Source organism: Perissodus microlepis, chromosome 4 (genome assembly GCF_051167445.1).
Source record: "Perissodus microlepis isolate ML-2025 ecotype Zambia chromosome 4, ASM5116744v1, whole genome shotgun sequence".
In the NCBI taxonomy this organism is placed as follows: domain Eukaryota; kingdom Metazoa; phylum Chordata; class Actinopteri; order Cichliformes; family Cichlidae; genus Perissodus; species Perissodus microlepis.
This window is the reverse complement of record NC_140464.1, coordinates 3,031,580-3,051,295: the sequence shown is the minus strand read 5'-3', so window position 1 is coordinate 3,051,295 and position 19,716 is coordinate 3,031,580. Positions and strand designations below refer to the sequence as shown.

At 44.8% G+C, this 19,716-nt stretch overlaps 1 protein-coding gene across 11 annotated transcripts in view; it reads left to right on the top strand.

Moving 5' to 3' along the window:
* LOC146388024 (RNA binding protein fox-1 homolog 3-like) overlaps window positions 1-19,716 on the top strand; it is a 428,590-nt gene that overhangs the window by 363,186 nt on the left and 45,688 nt on the right. For 10 of the 11 annotated variants that reach the window (XM_084925103.1, XM_084925113.1, XM_084925106.1 and 7 more), the window contains one exon: window positions 14,203-14,496. In XM_084925103.1, coding sequence (XP_084781229.1) covers window positions 14,203-14,496 — 294 coding nt within the window. The remainder of the gene's footprint in view (window positions 1-14,202; window positions 14,497-19,716) is intronic. The other variant, XM_084925104.1, reaches the window with a different exon arrangement.

Sequence of the window (19,716 nt, the reverse complement as noted above, 5' to 3'; positions counted from 1 at the left end):
AGCACAGCCGTTCAAAGATGGTTTGATCTTGTTTAGATTTTGATAAACACGACCAGAATGTGAGCACTCTTTCATATTACAGTATGTCTAAGTGTATGTGTGTGTGTGTGTGTGGAGATTATTTTACATGTAAACACAGGACCTGCTGTGCATCACTATTACTGCTTGTGTCAACATGTAAACATTGCACGGCATCAATCTTGCACTCAGCACAAGTGGACAGAGCTACTATGTTAAAAGCCCATTTGCCCAACATATTCCTACCAAAAATGGCCTCTCGCAGTGGGAGGAGTCTCAACCAGCGAGTACTGATAAGCGCATTGATTGATTGATGGTCCCCGGTGATTTATCAATTCATCTCAGTTCCAAATGAGCTGTGAGTGCTTTCCTGCCCCGAGGAAAACAACCACAAAACCGCACAAGCCCCGTAATGAGAATTCGCCAACTTATTTTGAGCCGCACGGGGCCGCGTACGTTCCCCCTTCGAATCTGATCTTTTCTCCTTTTTTTTTTTTTTTTTTTTTTTTTTTTAAGAGAGAGAGGGAGAGGCGCAGTTTGAAATTGAAAATGAAAATTGTTGCATGGTGTTGTGCTGGGAGATTTAGAGAAAGATTCAGTCAGGCAAAGCACCTTACCCGATCACTGTACAAAGTCAATCTCCTCCTCCCGAGGTTTCAGGAAGAGTTTCAGAGCGTCCTTAGGTAGTTAAAAGTGCATCGACTGTGGATGGGCTGGTGGGATGTGTAGATTAATGCAGTGGAAAGCCATCCCTCAAAGTGCTTAGAATAATTAGAGTCAGGCTTCCAACAGAATGGGCATGTCACTGGAGGAAATTGTATTTTTATTTACTGTGTCGGGTCTCCCTTGGCCTCCCTCTCGCTCTGTCTCTGCCTCTCTTCATTTGTACGGCAGTGGCGGCGGCGCTCCGTATTCAGCAGCCGGGCGTTTCTCAAAGTGTCTTAAAGGTGCTGTCAGAGCGTCGTGATGCATCTCCTGGATTTGTACGTCTGCGCGTTCCCACACGTGGGCGCGCACCATTTGTATTCCACGCCTGCATTTGCATTCAGGAGTGGATCCGAGTTCTGTAGGTGTGCATAATCACGTGTGTTTCCACAGCTCGCAACCATGTATGTAAATCGGCGGCATTAGCATGTGTTTGAGCCTTGAAGCAGGCCCTTTATATGAGAGCGCGTGGTTTTCATTATGTTTATGTACAGCGGTGGAAAGTGGCCTGCACAATAGGCAGGGTAAGGGCTCGAGTAAAGATTTAAGGTACTTGTACTGAGTTCCATTTTATGCTACTTCACTTAATTCACTTTATTTCAGAGGAAAATATTTTTTTACTCAATTCAGTTCAGTTTCATTTATACAGCGCCAAATCACAACAACAGTCTCCACGAGGCCTTATATTGTAAGGTAGGCTCTACAATAATACATACAGAGAAAAACCCAACAATCGTATGACCCCTATGAGCAGCACTTTGGCGACAGTGGGAAGGAAAAACTCCCTTTTAACAGGAAGAAACCTCCGGCAGAACCAGGCTCAGGGAGGGGCGGGGCCATCTGCTGCGACCGGTTGGGGTGAGAGAAGGAAGACAAGATAAAGACATGCTGTGGAAGAGAGACAGAGATTAATAACAAGTATGATTCAGTGCAGAGAGGTCTGTTAACACATAGTGAGGGAGAAAGGTGACTGAACTCCACTACATGTTTGTGAGAACATCAGTTAGTAGCTCACATGCTACAGACCATTGTGTAAGACTACATATATATATATATATATATATATATATATATATTCACCATAAATGAGTTGCTTATAAACGTGATACTGACATACAACAGACATCGTCCTCTGTGGCGTTCTGTTAGTAAGAAAGGAAGCTGTGGTACATGGATTATGAACTGAAAGAAGACTATTTCCCAGTCCACGTTTCTTTTTATTCCCTAACTGTACCACAGTAGCTTTACACGACTCACAGTTCAAATTAATCCTCTTTTATCTTAAACCCGGCCTTCAGTTCATTCACCAACAGAGGAAACCAGCTGTTGTAGCTCGTCTCCCTTTATGGACAAAAAATACACGCAGCAGTTTGTATTAATAATAAGCTGACTTTATCATATTTGAAACTATGTTCAATATTAATTAATTCATACATGACAGAAAACAAGGGGAAAAAACACCAGTTTCGTTGTAATTACACTTCATGTTGTGGTCTGTTCATATGTAACAAAACATAAAAGCGCACCTTTTAAAAACACCCGACTAACTCTTAATTAGGTTCCAGTTAAAGCGTGTTCGGCCTCGCTCATAGCTAATTCACCAACAGTTTGAAACGTAGCACATTAAAGTTGTAACTGTAACGCCTCCAGAGTTACTTTTATTGCTTATGACCGATTTACAAAACAGTTATTACAGGTACAGATTCATGCAGATTAATACCTCAGTAAGTACTTTATTATAATGACTAAAAACAAAGCTCGTATCTGCATATTAACGTACATGCATTCTAATTTATTTTGGTCACTTTATAATCTTTGTAAAAATAATAAAAATCTCATTTTGATGGAAGCTGTGCAGCGTAGTGGCCACAGGTCGCAGGCTCCCTTTAACAAACTGCTCACTTTGGAATGATGGCGAGAACAATACAAAACATAAGCTACTACATAAAAACATATCATCAGATTATGACGCATTATGCGCCGTTAAAGCTTTAATTACCTGATGGTAAAGTACTTAAATGAGCTCCACCTGAAACATCTGCAGAATTAACCCGCTGAGACGCAGCCGACCGAGCTGCCCCAGCACGAGCCTCCTGAAGTCACGTGCTCCTCAAGGTGATGCTGTGATCTGCAGCGCTCGTACTGGCTTTAAAACCCAAAACAATGGACGGCAAGTAAACAAATTTACTGTAGATTTAAAAAAAGCTTTAAAATCAGCATCCTCTTTGTCACCAGCTATTTAAATTCTAAATGCAAACTCGCCACCTACGATAATGCCCTTTCTTCCTGAGAAAAAGGATAACTTTCATTTGGAGATGGCGCACTGTATTACCAAAACATGTTAAAACAGCCCATTTTAGCTTCAGGGTTAAACAATGGTTACACATTAAGGCGTCAGTAACAAAGTGTCCACTTTTCTTTTGTGTGCTTTTTAATACAGCACATTCTTAGATAATGTTCTTATATTGATTTTTTTTTTATACATTGTAGTATTGCTGCTGTATGTCTGCTTCCTCCGGCCCTGCTAGTGTGTGTGTGTTAGCTTGCACACTAAAGCGTTAAGGCATTCCCCATCTCAGTGCAGTGGACGCTGGCGGACAGCGAGGCGGGCCATTGATAAATTGATCAGAGTGAAATTGTGGAGTAGTGAGACATGCTCTGAATCCCTCCCCCATCGCCACACATCCCACGCGCACACAGACACCTCGGCTCTGGCATCAATTATTGTGGATTGCGTGGTTGACAGAGTGTAAACCAGGTGCCAGCCCTCAATCCAATTAAAGAGATTTAATTGGAGAAAATAAATGGAGTGTGTCCACAAAGTGCTCGCTTACCCACATTTAGTAGATTTTTTATTTTTTTTGTACCTTTTTCAAAAGCAAGGTTTTGTTTATGAAAGACCGGCCGAATCTAATAAAGCCTCAAGGCTGTTGCTTTTCCCAGACTGCCTTGCTCCACAGGTCAGTAATGCAAACAATCCAATTTCTCCAGTGTGAGAGCTGTACTGGCATGTAGAAATGGGATTATTATCTAAAATGGGCCCAGCAGGTGTTTCTGTGACACAGTGTAATTTAGGGAAGGTGATAGTGTTTCCACATGGCCGGTGCTTAAATTCCCAAAGATGCCTTTAAAAAATAAGTTGGGAAATCTGCTACTCTGTCCTGTTAGCAGTTTTACCAGAGAGCACGCTGTTTCCCGAACTCATTTCCCGGGCATCCCGCGCCTACGAGACGGCAGCCATCACAGTTTGAGGAGTTCGTCGAGCTAAAGAGAGGCGTCTGAATCGGTCAGGTGGAGCTCACGGCGGTCCCAACTTTTCCGCACCGAGCTGTTTTCTATCCAAATTTGTCCCCGGGGATGAGAGAGAGTGTAGCTCGTTCCCGTCGCCAGCCCCCTCCCCGCCACCTCCCCGCCACCTCGACTCCTCACAAGGGACAGACATGCATAATTCAGGATTGTTATCTGTCTGCTGCTAACCCCTTTCTTCCCCCATATGCACACACGCACACAGATCTGCAATGAAACAGTCTGACTGCACATCAATGATTCACCAGACAGCACCCCCTACCACACAACCCCCCTCTCCGTTGAGGGAATCATATGGAGCCGACAGGGACTCCACAGGCATGCAACTTCCTATAATTGGAATAAAAAAAAAGAGGCGAGCGGGGGAAATGCTGCATCAGGGATCTGCGAGAGTGGCATAGGTGTTCAAACAGCCATTCAGCAGTGTCAACCGGCAGATGGGCGACTGGCTGCATGCGCTGGCCCACTCGTTAGCCACCAGCAGAGGAATCAGGAGAGACGTCGAGGCGACGAGGGTTTTAAAGAGGGGGAATGACTTCAGAGTTTGGATTCATCTCTCTGAAGACGACAAATTTTAACTCTGCGAAATGCAGCGGCGGCGGGACTGGAGACGGCTGCCTTCGCCTGCCTCCCAGCTTCCCGCTGCGAGCATCGCTGTTTCCCCGAGTTACCCCCGCCTCTTTATCCTCCGACTCCTCTCTCTCACCACACTCACCTTTTCTCTTTCTTAAACATCACAGGAGCAAATCAGCAGACAAGTGATTGTACAAGTTTTCTCAAGCTTTCAAGAATTACCACCATTTCATCATGGATAATCATAGTTAATAACCCTTCTCATTAAGGAGACGAGAATCACGGGTCATTAATATTGTTAATATCTTCTCCCTTTTCCTTCTCTTCTATCCCCCCCCCCTCTCTCTCTCTGCACGCCAGAGGGAGTGGAAACAAAAGGATGACTAAAAAAGAGCTTAGCGCGACAGTGATTAACCGATCGGGGTAGATGGACTGTGATGAATCAAAGTTATCTCTCAAATCTTAATAACTGGAATTAGCCCCTGATTAGATGAGCTTTGGCTACAGCGGGGAGTAGTCGGCTTTTTCACTTCAAAGAATCCCGCCCATGTAAACCTGTCCCTCCTTCCAGTGCAGAGCAAAGACAAAAAAAAGGAGAGCGAAGGATTCAACGAGGCAAATAGGCCAGCGGAAGCTGGAACGATATGCAAATACAACGGGAATCGCAGCAGAGCAAAGGGAATAAAGAGATAACATGAGAGACGCCGTTACACCTGTTCTCCTCCCAGAATTCAGCCGTTTATCTCCCCCTTTTCCTAACATGCTTGGGGTCCACGGGGAGGTGTCAGCGTCTCTGTGACAGGGTCATAATGACAGTGGCGCTCTCCTTCATTTGCATATGTTTGCCATTGTCACAGCGGTCAAGGAATGTCATGTCGAGATTCCTGCATGCTTAAGTAATGGCATTTTGTCCTCACGAGGAACTCTGGCCCCGGTATCATAACCCCTGCCTGTGAGAATGGAAAAAAATTTAAAAAGGTAGTGAATTAACATGACAATCAAACCAATGTTGGCATTTCTATCCCCACTAGAATCTGGAAAAACGCTCATCTGCAGTCTGAAGAGCAACCCCCGGCGTGACGATTGATTTGCGGGTTTGTATGACCAGAATGACAGAACATCCCGCCGTTCAGTTATCGGTTTTCATTCGGTTCAGGTCTTTACCTTTGGTGATCAATTGCAATCTCCAAGCAGCTGTTCAGTAATGGAATATGTACGTCGATTTCACTTTGTTCTGACAACTTTAAAAGAACAAAAAAAGAAGTAGATGAAAAAGTTCTTTGGCGTGTTTCTGACGAGGTCAAACGGACACACCGTCTGCTCCCCGTTAATAAACGAGTCTAAACACAAAACTTTGATGAATCCCACAAGTTAATCCAAATTTTGACACCCAGTGCGGAGTAATTAGTCCCAGATGTAAATATCTGTTATGCAACAAAAGCGGCAACGGCACTGAAACAGACAATTATCTCCTCTTACGGCGTTGGCAAAACGCTCCGAGTCTAACCATGTGTAACTGATGGCTTTTTCACAGGGCCTCCGGGCTTATTTGGTCCTTTCTCTTTCTTTTTTTATTTATCTGCATTTTTACCACGCAGCGCCCGAGCCCAGACAGCGCCGTGGCTGCGGCAGACAGGTTCATTACATGTCACAGGAGTTCAAAGTGATCCTCTGTCTACTCTGTTTATTAAGTGGCGCTCCGGCGTCTCTGAGGTATAGTAACGCTCGCAGTCGCACCGCTAAGAGCAGTCCCATCTCGGTGCGGGGCTCTGCGTGCGGCGCCACCGCTGCAATGTAATGAAGAAATCAGCAAGGGATTGGGGAAAATGAACTCTCCTTCTAATACCTTCATCCGAGGCCGTGGAGCAAATAAGTGCTCCCAATAACAAGGAAAAATCATGTTAGAGCGGATGAAACATATGTGACACGTGAAAACGATTAAGGCTCTCGGAAAAGCGCGGCAGGAGCGCGCGCAAAATCTAAATTGACTCGGACACGGGGCGAGGAAGCCGAGTGTTTATTTTCGCGAATTGATTTTTGCACAAATGAGATGGAAAAATGGGAGTTTGCAGGGGAGGAAATGTGAGACAAAACAATAACCCACTCCCCAGCCCATTTGAAATCATAAACCTACTGTAGTTGTGAGGAGGACCAGGGTTTGGCTGTGCTGGGGGTGTGATGTGAATCTGCATTAAATTGGGCTGCTTCTGCAATCTCCCCGCTCGCTCTCTCCCTCACTCTCTCTCCCGCTCGCTGTAATTGGTTGACTTGGGGGAGGGGAATAGCCATTGCACCAAATAGTACCTCATCACGAGAAGCTCTGCTGAAGGTGTTTTGTTGTTGTTGTTTACCTCGTCTTAGTTTCTCCTTTCCAGCACACCTTGGATTCAGTGTGTGGCATGTGGTTGTAATTAACACATGCCGCAGCCTCTGGTGAGTGTTAACAGAGAAACTTGGAGTAAGATCATGTGGCTCATCTAATTAAAATGGACCCAGCTAGACAGCCTTTATTTATGCGCCTTCAAGACAAAATGAATGCCAGTTGCCTGTGGAAATCATCTCAGGCCGTCTTTTCGCCTGCCTGCCTGACTGTGAGCGGGGCTACAATTAACCGAGCATCAGCGGCAGAGCGGGGGGACAACAAGAGGCTTTCATGCAGCTGGCTGAAAACCACTCAGTGTTTCGTTTGTGTTGCATCAACCGATCGGCCTCCGCCGAGCTGCGTTTCGCTTCTCACTGGGGTTCGTGCCGTGACGGCCGCGTGGGATTTGTCACAAGTTTGCCACTGTCACCGTGAGCCAGTCATTAAAAGCAAATGAGCATCTTTCTAGAGAGGAATGCTCGGCGCATGAGCTTTTAGATGGCACAGGAACCATTTTCAGGCACCGAAAAGCTTTAAGGTTCGCTTTAAAAAATGTTATGTCATCTGTAATCTGACAAAGAAAAGTTGCTTGTGTATGTTTTCCGTGAAGGAATGAGGCGGCAGAGCTGTATGTTAAGTATTCACGCTGTTTGGGTTATGCAAAAGCGCTGCCGAGCTCTTCATAAATCTACTTGAATTGCTTAATGTATAGAGTTGGGAGGAACATTTCTTGCTTCTTTAGACTATTAGCGTAGTACAGTAGGAAGCGAGTAAAGTAGAAAGGCATCTGCTGAAAAATGATCCAGGCTGTGTGTGACGGAGCTGAAGCCATAAAGCTGCCCACTCCATCACGGCTCCTATCGCTGAGATTGATCAGCTCGCTCCCATTTGAGTGATTTCCCTCCGGATTCAATGCAACGCAATTAGTCGCCCGCCGTATTTTGCCTCCGCGCTGCTCTTTGACCCTCCATCGCACGTATGAGTCAGAGCAGCACTCTGCCGTTATGAGTTCCTCCTAACAGCTCCTGTATTTGCACAGCCCGTCTCCTCTCAGCCTCTCAACACCGTCCCTGCGAGTGCCACTAAAGAGGATCACGGGTAGCTGGCGAGCGGCCAAGCCCTTGTACCTGCTGAGATGGAATATAGCCTTGACCGTCCACACCGGGGTTAACAGCGAAAGCCTCTCGTCTCTAGCTTTCTGAGCACCGCGCACCGGGATTTTGTACCAGACTGACAGCCTCGGCGGCGGTGGGCATCGCCACCAGGCCTCCCTCTGACCCCTTTGGCTCCTTATGCTGACTGTAAAAACAAAACTCCGCTCCAGAAGTGATCTCCTTAAGTAAGGGTTTCCAATCCAATTTTACACGAGGAGAGTGCTTAAGATAAGACATAGTGTTTTTTATTGTGCTCTTCAGTAATAGGAGTAGAAAGGGTGAAAGGAGAGATGGGGGAAAGAGGAATGGAAAGGATGGGAGATCGATAAAGGCTGCTCTCTCCGGTTGCCTTTATTCTTCATCGCCGTGCCCGTGGAGATGAGGTTTAGGCGGCTCATGGCTGGAGGCCATGTGGGGAGGGCATTAAAGTGTCGCAAAGGGACCTGCTCTTTCCTCATAAACAGGCCTGCAGGTAGAGAAACACTCACCGGGATCCCGGTCTAACAAGCGCTCATTCGGAGCCATAACGAACAGCAGCCTCTTCCGAGGGAAAGGGATGTGCTGCGTACCTGCCCGGTTTGTCACGGATGACTTTTCATTAGGCGCCGTGGACGTTTGCCGGGGTCCGCTCGGCCCCAGCCGAAAGAGCGTGCGGTCGCGCTGGGACGAGCACAACTCCCCTGATTTGCGTGGGCCTTTCTTCTTCTCCCAGTTCATTTCCAGTCGAATAACTCGTTTGTCACTTACATCAGAGGAAGGCGAAGATCATACGAGAGCCAGCGCTACTTTGTGTTTCGCTAATGAGCCCTGTTCTCTCCGCCTCCTTGCTTTTGCCTTGCTGCCCTTTGAAACGGCAGCGACGTGGTGCTACAACACTTTAGTAGTTTTCTTTCGCCGATCCCGAGCTCCGGGCTGATGCGCTGTTTGTGTGTCACTTGGCTCTGTCTCAGTCCTTCGCACTTGTTTAGAGCTCAAATGGCAGCAGACCTGACACATATACACTGGCCTGTGTGATCTGTGAATGCAACGATTCAGATTGTGTCCCCAGCTCAGAGGAACACTTTAAGGCAGATGATTGTTTAACAAGTTTAGCGTAACGTGTCGCGGCTAACGCAGCACTAAAGCGCGAGAAAGGGAAAAAAATGTCCCTAAACTTAGGAACTGTCAAGTAAATAGCCAAGGAAATAACAAACAAGAAACTAAAACCAGAAGCTCCTCTCGCAGAAAGAGTATACTGAACTTTAAAAAAATGTCATGTTGTTAAGGAAGAGTTTTATTTCAGGAGCAGGAGGATCCGCAGCAAATAAGCTGTAGAAATACAGTCAGCACCACCACCTACAGTCACCACCATAGTCCACACAAAGTGATTTTCCTACATTCAGAATATCACTTTAAGAAACACCGACTTTCCAAATCTTAGGCACTCTGTCATGTTCGTCCCAGCGTAGTTACCTAAACGGTTTAAGCTGAACGTAATTTGTTTCCAGGCTTCCAGGACGCTGCTGCATGTACCACTCTGCTGGATTGGCATCTAATTGTTATTAATGGCAGACAAGAACAACAATATTTTTTATCTTCAATTTTCTTTTCAGCGTGTAGAGCGTCATTTTTCTTGCTTTATCGATCAACTAATAGTAAATTAAGAGAACCCACCTGTTCACATGGGGGACCCAAAGGAACGTAGCATCAGTGGGGGGGGGAGTTTGAGTAACGCAGTCAGACCTGTAAGGATTTGCGTTTGCGTGCATCGCCACCATGTTTGACAGATGATGCGCTTCCTCTCCTTCCTCGTGCTCTTCTTGTTCCCTCGCTCATGCACACATTCAGCTGGAACTATGTTCCTAAACGTTCCCAGTGGACTCCGACCTGAGCTCATCTACATTCATGAAAGCGTCTCTCGACTCTGTCGAGGACACGCCCACTTCCTGGAGAGTCTTCTTGACTTGAGGTTTTTTGGGATTTGGTGTTTCTTTCATTTTGCTGACCGCGCTCGTTCACAAGCACCAAACTGTGGCGTCTCTTAAAGTTTCTGCAATCATTGCAATTACTCTGAGTAAAACGTGCACGTCGTACACAAAAACAAACAAAATGTGATCCGGTGCAAACACCTGATTGGCTGCGATTCAGTGAGTGTGGCGCTGCATTGTAGTGTGGCACAACCTTTTTGCCGCATGCCTCTGCATATTGCTGCAGCCTCTCCTGTGCCAATGCAGGCATCTCATTGAAAACTAATGAGGACTCAGTGTTTTATTCTAACAGCCTAAAGGTGCCACCATATACTGGATTAAAGCACAAGTAACCCAAGGAGCATAATGAGGTTTCCGACAAAAGAAAAAACAGGAGCAAAGATTTGTCCTTAAGTCGTGGATCTAATCTTTACACGACGACGCTTTCCCGATCGTGACAGCGGACACTTAAATTGCATTTGGTAAATTCTTAAAAACACAGATCAGGATACAAGTCCCGACAGTGGCTAAAATAAAAGACGGAGCCGAAGCTTTGATCCCTTTAATGACACGGACGGCGTTTGATGTACAAACACAGCACCTCCTTGTTTCCGAGCTTCCTGTCTCTGCCGGACTGTTGACGTGTCGACAGCTTGCACGGGCTGGTTAAAAGGAGGACAGAGGATCTGGTAGTACATTCAGCTGTCATACCAGGAGGTGCATCCTCTTTTTTTTTTTTTTAGGTAACCAACCCCATTCTCCTTTAAAATGGGTGCTTAGAAGTTGAAAATTGCCAACATCAAGAGCTTCCTTGAATTAGGATGCCCTGCAATGCAAGTGTGTTATATAATGCCATGACTGGAGGGAGAGGAAAAGTAGAGCACAGGGGTAGAGATTAAAAAACTTTCTGCATAAAAAGAGAGGAGGGAGGAAGAGATGAGCATAAAAGGGGGGAGGGGTGGGGGATCGAGGGAGAGACAGAGGAGATAGAAATATAGCGTAATGAAAAAGAGAAGGGGGGATTAGGTCAGGCAGGAGTGAGGGTTCACTCCTACAGCAGGAGCAGCCTTTGGGCCTGGCAGGCTGCAGGAGGCTGGTCAATCCTTCGGCTCTCTCAAGGCTTCTCTCTTTTTTCATTTAGATAATGGAGCATTTCCTTAATTGGCAGAGCGCAGTTTAGGCCGGGGTTTGTTTGCCAACACGTCAGAGCAGAATTATTTCCACTACATTTACAGCATAGTGTTGCTCGGCTCTCTCATTAAAACCGCAGGCTCCTCCTGCCCAGATAGGTTTTTCTTTGGAAATCTACAGAAGGAGGCCGAGTAGCAAGGAGGAAGAAAACACATTTATCTACCATCACACCATCCCTACTCAGCTTGTCAAGAAAGAGACCGAAACTTCTCGATCTGTTTACCGTTATTGTTTTTCTCCAATCATAAAGACTTACTTCTAGTGCTTTTTTGCCTCCTTTCTTATCGAGAGACTTATGCGTCGAGCTCGCATGATCTGTATCTTTAAATTTGATTGAGGGTATTTGCAGGGGGTGTTATTGGATTTCGGCGTTATTGTCTCACCTTTTCCCTCTGTGTTTTTTAATGTTGGGATGGATATCCGCTCCAGCAGCACTGATCTCACCGTTCTGCTCATTAGTCTGGATTCGCAGACCTCGGTGCTTCGTAACAATAAGACACGCACTTCTGTAGTCCAGCCATTACCGAGTTTAACAATGTGCACCAGCCAGAAAAGTCCATTATTTCTGCAGCTCATCATCTCAAGCATCCATACGAGACAAAGGGTCTGTGAAACTGCTTCATTGCAAAGAGCCATCTATCACTTAAGTCAGGAGCAGAGACTACAAAATACACGTGGAACACGGCGCAAACCGAGCAGGAAGCATATGGATGGATCAGAGTTATACAAAGGGCGCGTGCTGCTTTATATATATATATGAGTATATCTCCATCGGACTCAGCCGGCTCACCCTTACCTTTGTAAGACTTCACAAACACAGACGTAATCGATTCTCGGTCCAGTTCCTCAGAAATTCTCTTATTAGTTTGTGGTCAGTCGAGAAAACGTAGGCCTACATCAGTTTTTAGTGTTGCTGCAATTGTTTTATGATCATGGAGTACAAACTCAGGCTTGCATTTAATGCAGGTGTGCCATGCCACTGTCTTGCAACGTGCAACTGTCTAAACACTCAAAGTGATAACCTTTATTTGTGGATTTCAGTGCATGAGATTATTCGGTGCAATTTCCTTTTTTTTTGTCTTTTAAAGATGAAGCATCGACATCCAGGTCTCGACTGTGTTCATTGGGTGTTGAGTAGATGTAGAACATACATAACATAAGGTTGTTTCTGGGTCTGAAAAATGCCAGAAACCTGCGTTCTTCCCATTTTATTGATATGCAGCAATAAATCAGTCTGTTTTGAGGTTGGCCAACTGGGTGATTCACAAGTAGCTACTGTACGAGAGTGCAGAGTTCGTGGTTTCTCAGTCAGATCCACTCATAGCTTGTGATGTCCAGTTTCAAAAAACCAAGACCAACAGAAGAAATGCTCAGACAACAGTAGGCAACACCTTAGATTACGTTCAGTGACTAAGACTGTAAGTACCCTGTATTAAAAACTGAATTTCAAGGTATTTTATTTAAAATATACATATTTGTGTAGCCATCCTTAAAGGCAGGTGCACCAGAGGGTAACAAGTCAGATTTCTACAGCAGAGAAAGAAAGAGGTATCCTGTCAGCAGTTTGTTAGTAAATTTAAGTGTCGCCTGAGGGGAAGGGGGCACAGTTATACTGTAAGTGATTTTAAGTACTGTGTAATGTGTCTGTAGTTTTGCAGAAAAACAAACAATACTTCTATCTTACATGTAAAGTATACTGTACTCTTCAGACTGTTCATACTATGGAGTGGTTTAATCTCGCTTAACGTCCAGGGAGACGCTGTTTTTCAAAGTTATGTGAAAGAAAAGAAACTTCCACCTGGCTCATAATTATGAGGTCACATACTGTAGGCCTGCAAATTTTTATAGTATTTATTTTTGTATTGTAAGCTGGTAAAGGAGAACGGTCACATTTATATTAGTCAAATAAAGCTTTGGTCGTGCACTTTATCATGAAGAAAATTAAATAAAGATATAAAAATCTGCCCTAAAGAGTAAAGCCAACTTACGCTGTAAGATAAAATTACTTACAATATATTTATTTCTTCTTTTAGCATCAATATCTTTCAGTATTGGTATAGGTAATAATTTTATTGCATTTTCAAATAAAATACTCTGAAGTTCTATTTAATTACAGGGGAATTACACCCTGTGGGCTGTGATATAAGTATTACCAAACAGTAAAACAGCCGGTGTCACAGGTAACTACATCCATCTTTTATCTACAGTTTATGAAAAACACTACTGACAGAGACATGTCTGTACTAACTAAAAGTACAAAAAGGTGCAATCAAATGCTTGTTCACATTGTTTTGCTCTGCTCACGATTTTTCATAATTTAAAGAAGATTTTTGCAGATTTATTCCGTTTATTTAGCCAGAGGCCGTGCAAGCCTCGAAAATAAAACTGGGTGAATCTGAAATTTCAAGGTGGCAGAAACAGAATTAGAGAAAAGTAATCTTTCTAAAACTCTTTAAAAAAGTCCACACGATAACCGGAGACGGAAACAAAGACAGGGGTGGCGAAGAGCAGGAGAGCTCATAAAGCAAAAAGTATGAAAGAGGAGCTTGGAGAGGGAGCAGCTGCTGGTTTAACAGACCTGTCATTGAAATCAAAGGCCCTAATCAAAATTTTATCAATTAATTGATCTTTCCTCCTGTGCTTTGCCACAAGTGCAATTGAGATTCCCCATGACTCTTGCCCCTCCAACAGCAAGCCATGCTCTACAACATAAACTGTGTTCATTAGAGAAGATCAAGGATTTCTCTAATATGAGCTGAGATGTGATATGATGGCTGTTTCCCCCCGACTTAGTTGGTGTGCAGGACATCTCTCCCTGGTTGCCTTCCACATCACACCAGGGATCTTTGCGCTTCTTTCATGCTGGTTTTACAAGTCAAACAACCTACTTTAAGTTTAATTTTAACCGTAGTTCTAACACCCGCCTCCTGCTGTGCGTTTTCCACAGGGTAACCAAGAGGCCACCAACCCCCCAGAAGCGATGGCCCAGCCGTACACCCCAGCCCAGTACCCGCCTCCCCCACAGAATGGCATTCCCGCCGAGTTTGCGGCACCTCACCCGCTCCCGACGCAGGACTACACCGGGCAGAGCCGGGTGCCCGAGCACGCCATGACCCTCTACACGCCCACACAGACGCACAGCGAGCCGGCCGGCACTGACAACAGCACGCCCGCCACCACGACCGCACCGGTCAGTGTCCTTCACCACCTGCAAACACTGTTCTCAACACGCTGTCAGCAAGTAAAATATCTTCATATTATCTTTTTTATCCGTATTATTATAACGTTACAAATGTCCGACTGTTCTTCCCGTGACTGGTTTCTTCCGTCTGCTTACCAGTGTGAGTTTAGCCAAATGCTGTGATTTCTCTCTACTCATTTCCTCTCCCTTGTTTCACTGAGAAGTAAGCCTATTGTTTAATATTCAGTCAATATTTACATGATCTGTCCTTGCCTATAACTCTCCAGTTCTGCCCTCTTTGTATATTGACAGAAAAGTCTGTGTGCATGCAGGAAACGTTTTCAACAGATCCCAAATCACAGTATGTAAAGTCTTCAAACTTTTCGGCTCCAGTATAATAACATTTTGGAAGTAAATGTGGCCTTGACAAGCACGATTCAAATAACTGGAACCAAATAACATGTAACGTACAGAAAACTGGTGCAGCTTGGAGCATAAACTCTCATTCAGAAGCACGACCCCTTAAATCGCTGCGAATTAAACCTCATGTTTGACAGAAGAATAGTACAGCGGCAGTAAATCAGAAGTCAAACCTAAGAAATGGTCAAAACAAGATTGTAAAAATTGTTCAAAGCTTAAAAAACATCAACCCAAACATCTCACAAATAATTAGGTCACTGGCAAGAAGTCGGCAGCATGACTGGATACATAAAAAGTATCCTAGAGAGGCTCAGTCTTTAGAAGGGAAGAAGGGGAAGATGATAATGTATCTCAGGAAAATACTGCAAAGAATTTGGCAATTTCGTTCTGTTATGTACCATAGATGATGAAAAGATTAAGAGCATCAAGAGAGATCTCTGTACGCAAGGGACGAGGCTGAAAACAATTTCATTTTCAATATTGTAATCTGCATTATAAACACATCTGATTCTGAGGTGCAAATCACTGCATGGGCTCAGGGGCACTCAGTGAATACAGCGCGGTGCTGCGGCCATAAATCCAAAAATCTACCATGCAGGGGAAACACGGTGGTACTGTAACAGCAGCAGAAGAACATATTAACATCATATATCACACACACACATTATGTGCATTTCTGGATTTGTTGGTAAAAAGATCTCCCTTCCTCAACCAATCAAATAACTTCTACACTGGCTTCTTCTCTTTATTATAACGTGTGCTAAAGTGGTTCTTAGTGCAGGAGTTACATTGCCTTCATTACTGTCAGTGATTGAGATTGAATATTTCCTAAAGTTAGGAGTTTAAAGTGTACAAAGGAAGCTGCTATTGTGCAAACAAATGGGTTTTATTCCGCTGAAGCACACGTAACACTGAGTGGGTGTGTTAACAGTACATTTGTGGTTTGTACTAAGAAAATGATTTCATCTGTTGTATGAGCAGCTGATGAGCTCAGAAATGAAGCTAACTCGCAACCCTAAAAGCTGCAGTTCTCCAAATGACCACTTGAGGCTGGCTCATGAAATATATGCATAATAAAAGATGGAGCTAAGCTTACCATTAGGGATGGGTATCGTTTAGGTTTTTTCCGATAGCGGTGCCGGTGCTTAAAGAATGGAGAACACAAAATTGGTCCAAAAACCTCTCATGTTCAGCTGTTTTTTTGTAAAAAGATAACAATGTTAGCCTTTTCTGCAGCTATGGGGCATATATGGTATCACTCTTGGCTGGAAGCAGTGCTTAATCAATGGAAAAAACACAAACTTTGTCCAAAAACCTCTCATGTTTAGCTGTTTTCCACTTTGTCGCCTTTTTGGCCAGGGTGAAGGGAGCATCTGTCATCAAACAAGAAGACAGCTGCATGTAACTACGACGGTGTTTGCTAGTTCACCTTACATGCATTAATTTAATAACGTGGCTAGCCTACTCAACATAAATTATACACGAACAACATTAAGCTCCTCACGCAGAGAAGAACGGCTGCTGCTGCATCATCATCCGTCATCATTTCTGCTACACTGGCAGGGCTAGGGGCCAGGACGCTACTCTTCGGGTTTTTGGGGGATGTTGCTAACTCCGGGTCAGATAACAGGCACCACACCCGCAGTAGATGTGCACGGTGTGAGGTCTTGCAGCAAGCTATCAAATACGGTGCATTTCTCGACTTTTAAAAAAAACGCTATGCGTCGCCAGGTGTTTCATTGGATTCGAGGTGTTACCTCCTTTGACAGTATCACAGTATAACCTTAAAGCACTTGTTGCAGGCTGCTGAGTTGCATATTTTGCTGTGAAGTACAGCCAGACTTTTGACCGCTTCACCTTGGGCATTTTTAATCTGTAGCTCTGCTCTAAAAGAACATACGTACCTGGGCCCGCCTACTATCCTCGGAAACGTAAAATGATTGGCTAGAATTCAAAGTGTATCACATCTCAGGAAAAAAAAGCACCGAAATGTGCCTGCTTTTCGGTCTGGTTACTACCGTTTATGTCAGAACCGATACCGGTACCCATCCCTACTTACCATAATTAGAAAACAAAACTAATTTGACCAAAATGAGTTCCTGAATCTATAAAATCTGCAGGAGAGTGTTCACAGAGGTCACGAGAGAAAGCAGCTTCCAGTAGATGTTAGTAGGTCTACATACGTTTCAGTGTTAAAATACCCAACTTTAGACTTATGGATATTTTCTCCTTTTCATCAGCATGTTATGGCTTGCTTTTTAGGTCTGTCTAAGACGTCTGCAGTCCAGTTTTAGTATTAGTCTGTTATTTGGACTTATAAGCAACTGCGTGTTTGGTTGACTAATACTGTTTTGGAAAGCAGGCTGGTGACTAAACTCGCTTGCTTTCTCATATAACTACATGAATTTGTCCAGTTATCATAATATCTTGTTCAAAAAAAGTATGTATAGCAAAAAAAGCCAGCCCAGAATGAACCACATGTGAGATTATCACTGCTACACCCATGTTTTGTATACTGTCTATGAGCTGAATGCACCAGAATCCTGTAATTACCAGTTCTGGCCACAGAGGTCACTGTTTCTACTGTTCAGAAAAAGCTGCATATTCTTACTTTAACATGCAAATCTGGCCTATTTTTGTTATTGTAACATATTTGCATTTTTCAAAAGCCTTAATTAACTTTTTCTCTCTCTTATGTTTACATAAGTAGTAAGTGAAATTTTTGGCCCCAACCCTTGTTACCCATTTTTTTAGGTCATTTTTCTTCCCCCCTCTTTTTTCAGACACTAATTTGAATGTTTCCTGCATCACAGACACAAAAACAGCCCGCGTTACTAAAAGGTGAGGGTTAACAGTGAGAGTTGCACGGCTGCACATTCATGTGCAGCAGCAGCAGCAGGCTTTGATGTTCAGGCCAAGCTCGGCGCCTGACGATGGAGGCGAATTTGACTGAGAATGCGCTGCTAAAATGAAAGCGCATATCTGAAGAACCATTAGGGGGCTCCCAGAAAAACATGTCAACCTGAGCTGTTTTATTTATTTGCGTGAAGGAGATTTGACATGCTTTCGACATGAATGATTCAGGCTCTCTGAAAGGAGGACACGCCCTCCCCCACTTATCTTCTTCTCCCTCCGTTAAAGGAGCAAAAGAAAGAGATGCACTTTTCTCCAGCAGCCAAAACCAACAGCTGCTTAGTGAAATCAGCTAATTATCTGTAACTACACCCGGGCGTTTGAGATTTTTTCTTTCGAACATAAGACACCGTCGCATGTGCCAGGACATGATAATGCTCCTGTTTTCACTCCATCATGAGAGTGCATGCCTCTAAAGCGTTGGCACTCGAAGGAGAAAACAAACCTCTGGCAACGGATTGTGAGAGAAATTCTAAATTATATAGCAAACACTTCGTTCTTGTGCGCTTACATAAAATGCCTTGACCTGAGATTTACCTTCACAAGAGGTAGATGCAGATAAAAGGGAGAACGCTTAGCTTCGAACTTAAGAGCCGCGTCTAGAAAGACGGATAGTGCCGGCAGAGATGAAAAAAGCGGGATCTGCGTTTCTCCTTTTAGTATGAAAACACCTGCTGCTAGAGGTCAGCGTGAGGCCACAGCCCTGCTGAGAGGCATTGGGGTCGCTCGTGAAGAGCACCTTTAATAGCTCGATTTTTCCCAGCCTCACAATTACGGCGCAGCCATGAATATTTGGGGGCAGAAAAGTGCTTATACAGCATAAGCAGGGCGATAGCACTGCACGGCGTATCATCATCGGCCTGTAATGTAGCAATGTTTGATTTGAAGATTTGTGCGACGCACTCGGACCGCTCTGTGGTTATGCGCTGCACTTACAGTAATGGCTGGGACACGAGAATTTAAAGTGAGGAGAGACTTGGCAGGAGGTTTAGTCTCCTCCTCCTCCTCCTTCCCACCACTCCCCTCCGCTCTCTATCTCTCGCCGTCTCCACTCTCTCTCCATTTCGCATTTGATTTCATTTCATCTGTTCACCCGCTGTGAAGAGAGCCCAGTGATGGTGGCCATGGAGAGATGAGAGCTCGCCTCATCTTCCTTCATGTTCTCCCCTTCTCGCGCGATCCCCGCGTTCCTCCATCTTCATTCTCTGCATCCACGCTCTCCTCACTTCCACCCGTCTTTTCTCCGAGAGGACGGAGGGACGAGATTAGTGGGGTGTAAACAGAGAGTCTAATCCCCGGGGCTGGTGGGGTAGTGTCGCCCACCGCTGCGTTCCCCAGCTTTAATGACAGACCCAGCTTGTTTGCTGTGGGTGTCACAGACGGGCCCGGGCGCCTTTGATTAGGGCCCCCTGCAGAAACACAGATTGAGGGAGCAGATCAGCTACTCGCTGCGAATCTCCCCCCTAAGTTCCTCCTCCCTTGACTCGACTCTGCTGCGCTCAGCTCCTCTACCCCACTACGATGCTTTACTCTGCACATCTTCTCGACTTAAAGACTTAAAAAGAGTCAAGAGAGAGAAAATTCAGTGAAACGTATGGATTCTGTGCGAATTCCCTGCAGAGAACGGAGAGTGTGTATGTTTTAATGAGGCACGGGGACTGTCTCCGCTTCTTTCTCTCTGCTTCTGTGTCTCCAGTCCATCGTCTATACTGGGAAGGTGGCGTTGTCCAGAGTCAGACCTCTGGGACCTCGCTCTGTGCCGTGTTCAAACAAGCTGACTTGAAAGCAGTCGACTTGAGGAAGAGAGGCAGCCCCCAACTTTCTCCAAATCCTTAGAGATGAGGGTAGCAGAGGGCTGCCAGGGAGCTCTGCTCGAGCAAAAAAAAAACTGAGCTCGTTATCTGGCTCAGTTCAAATAGTCTGAGGTTTGGTTGAATTTCATGAGTA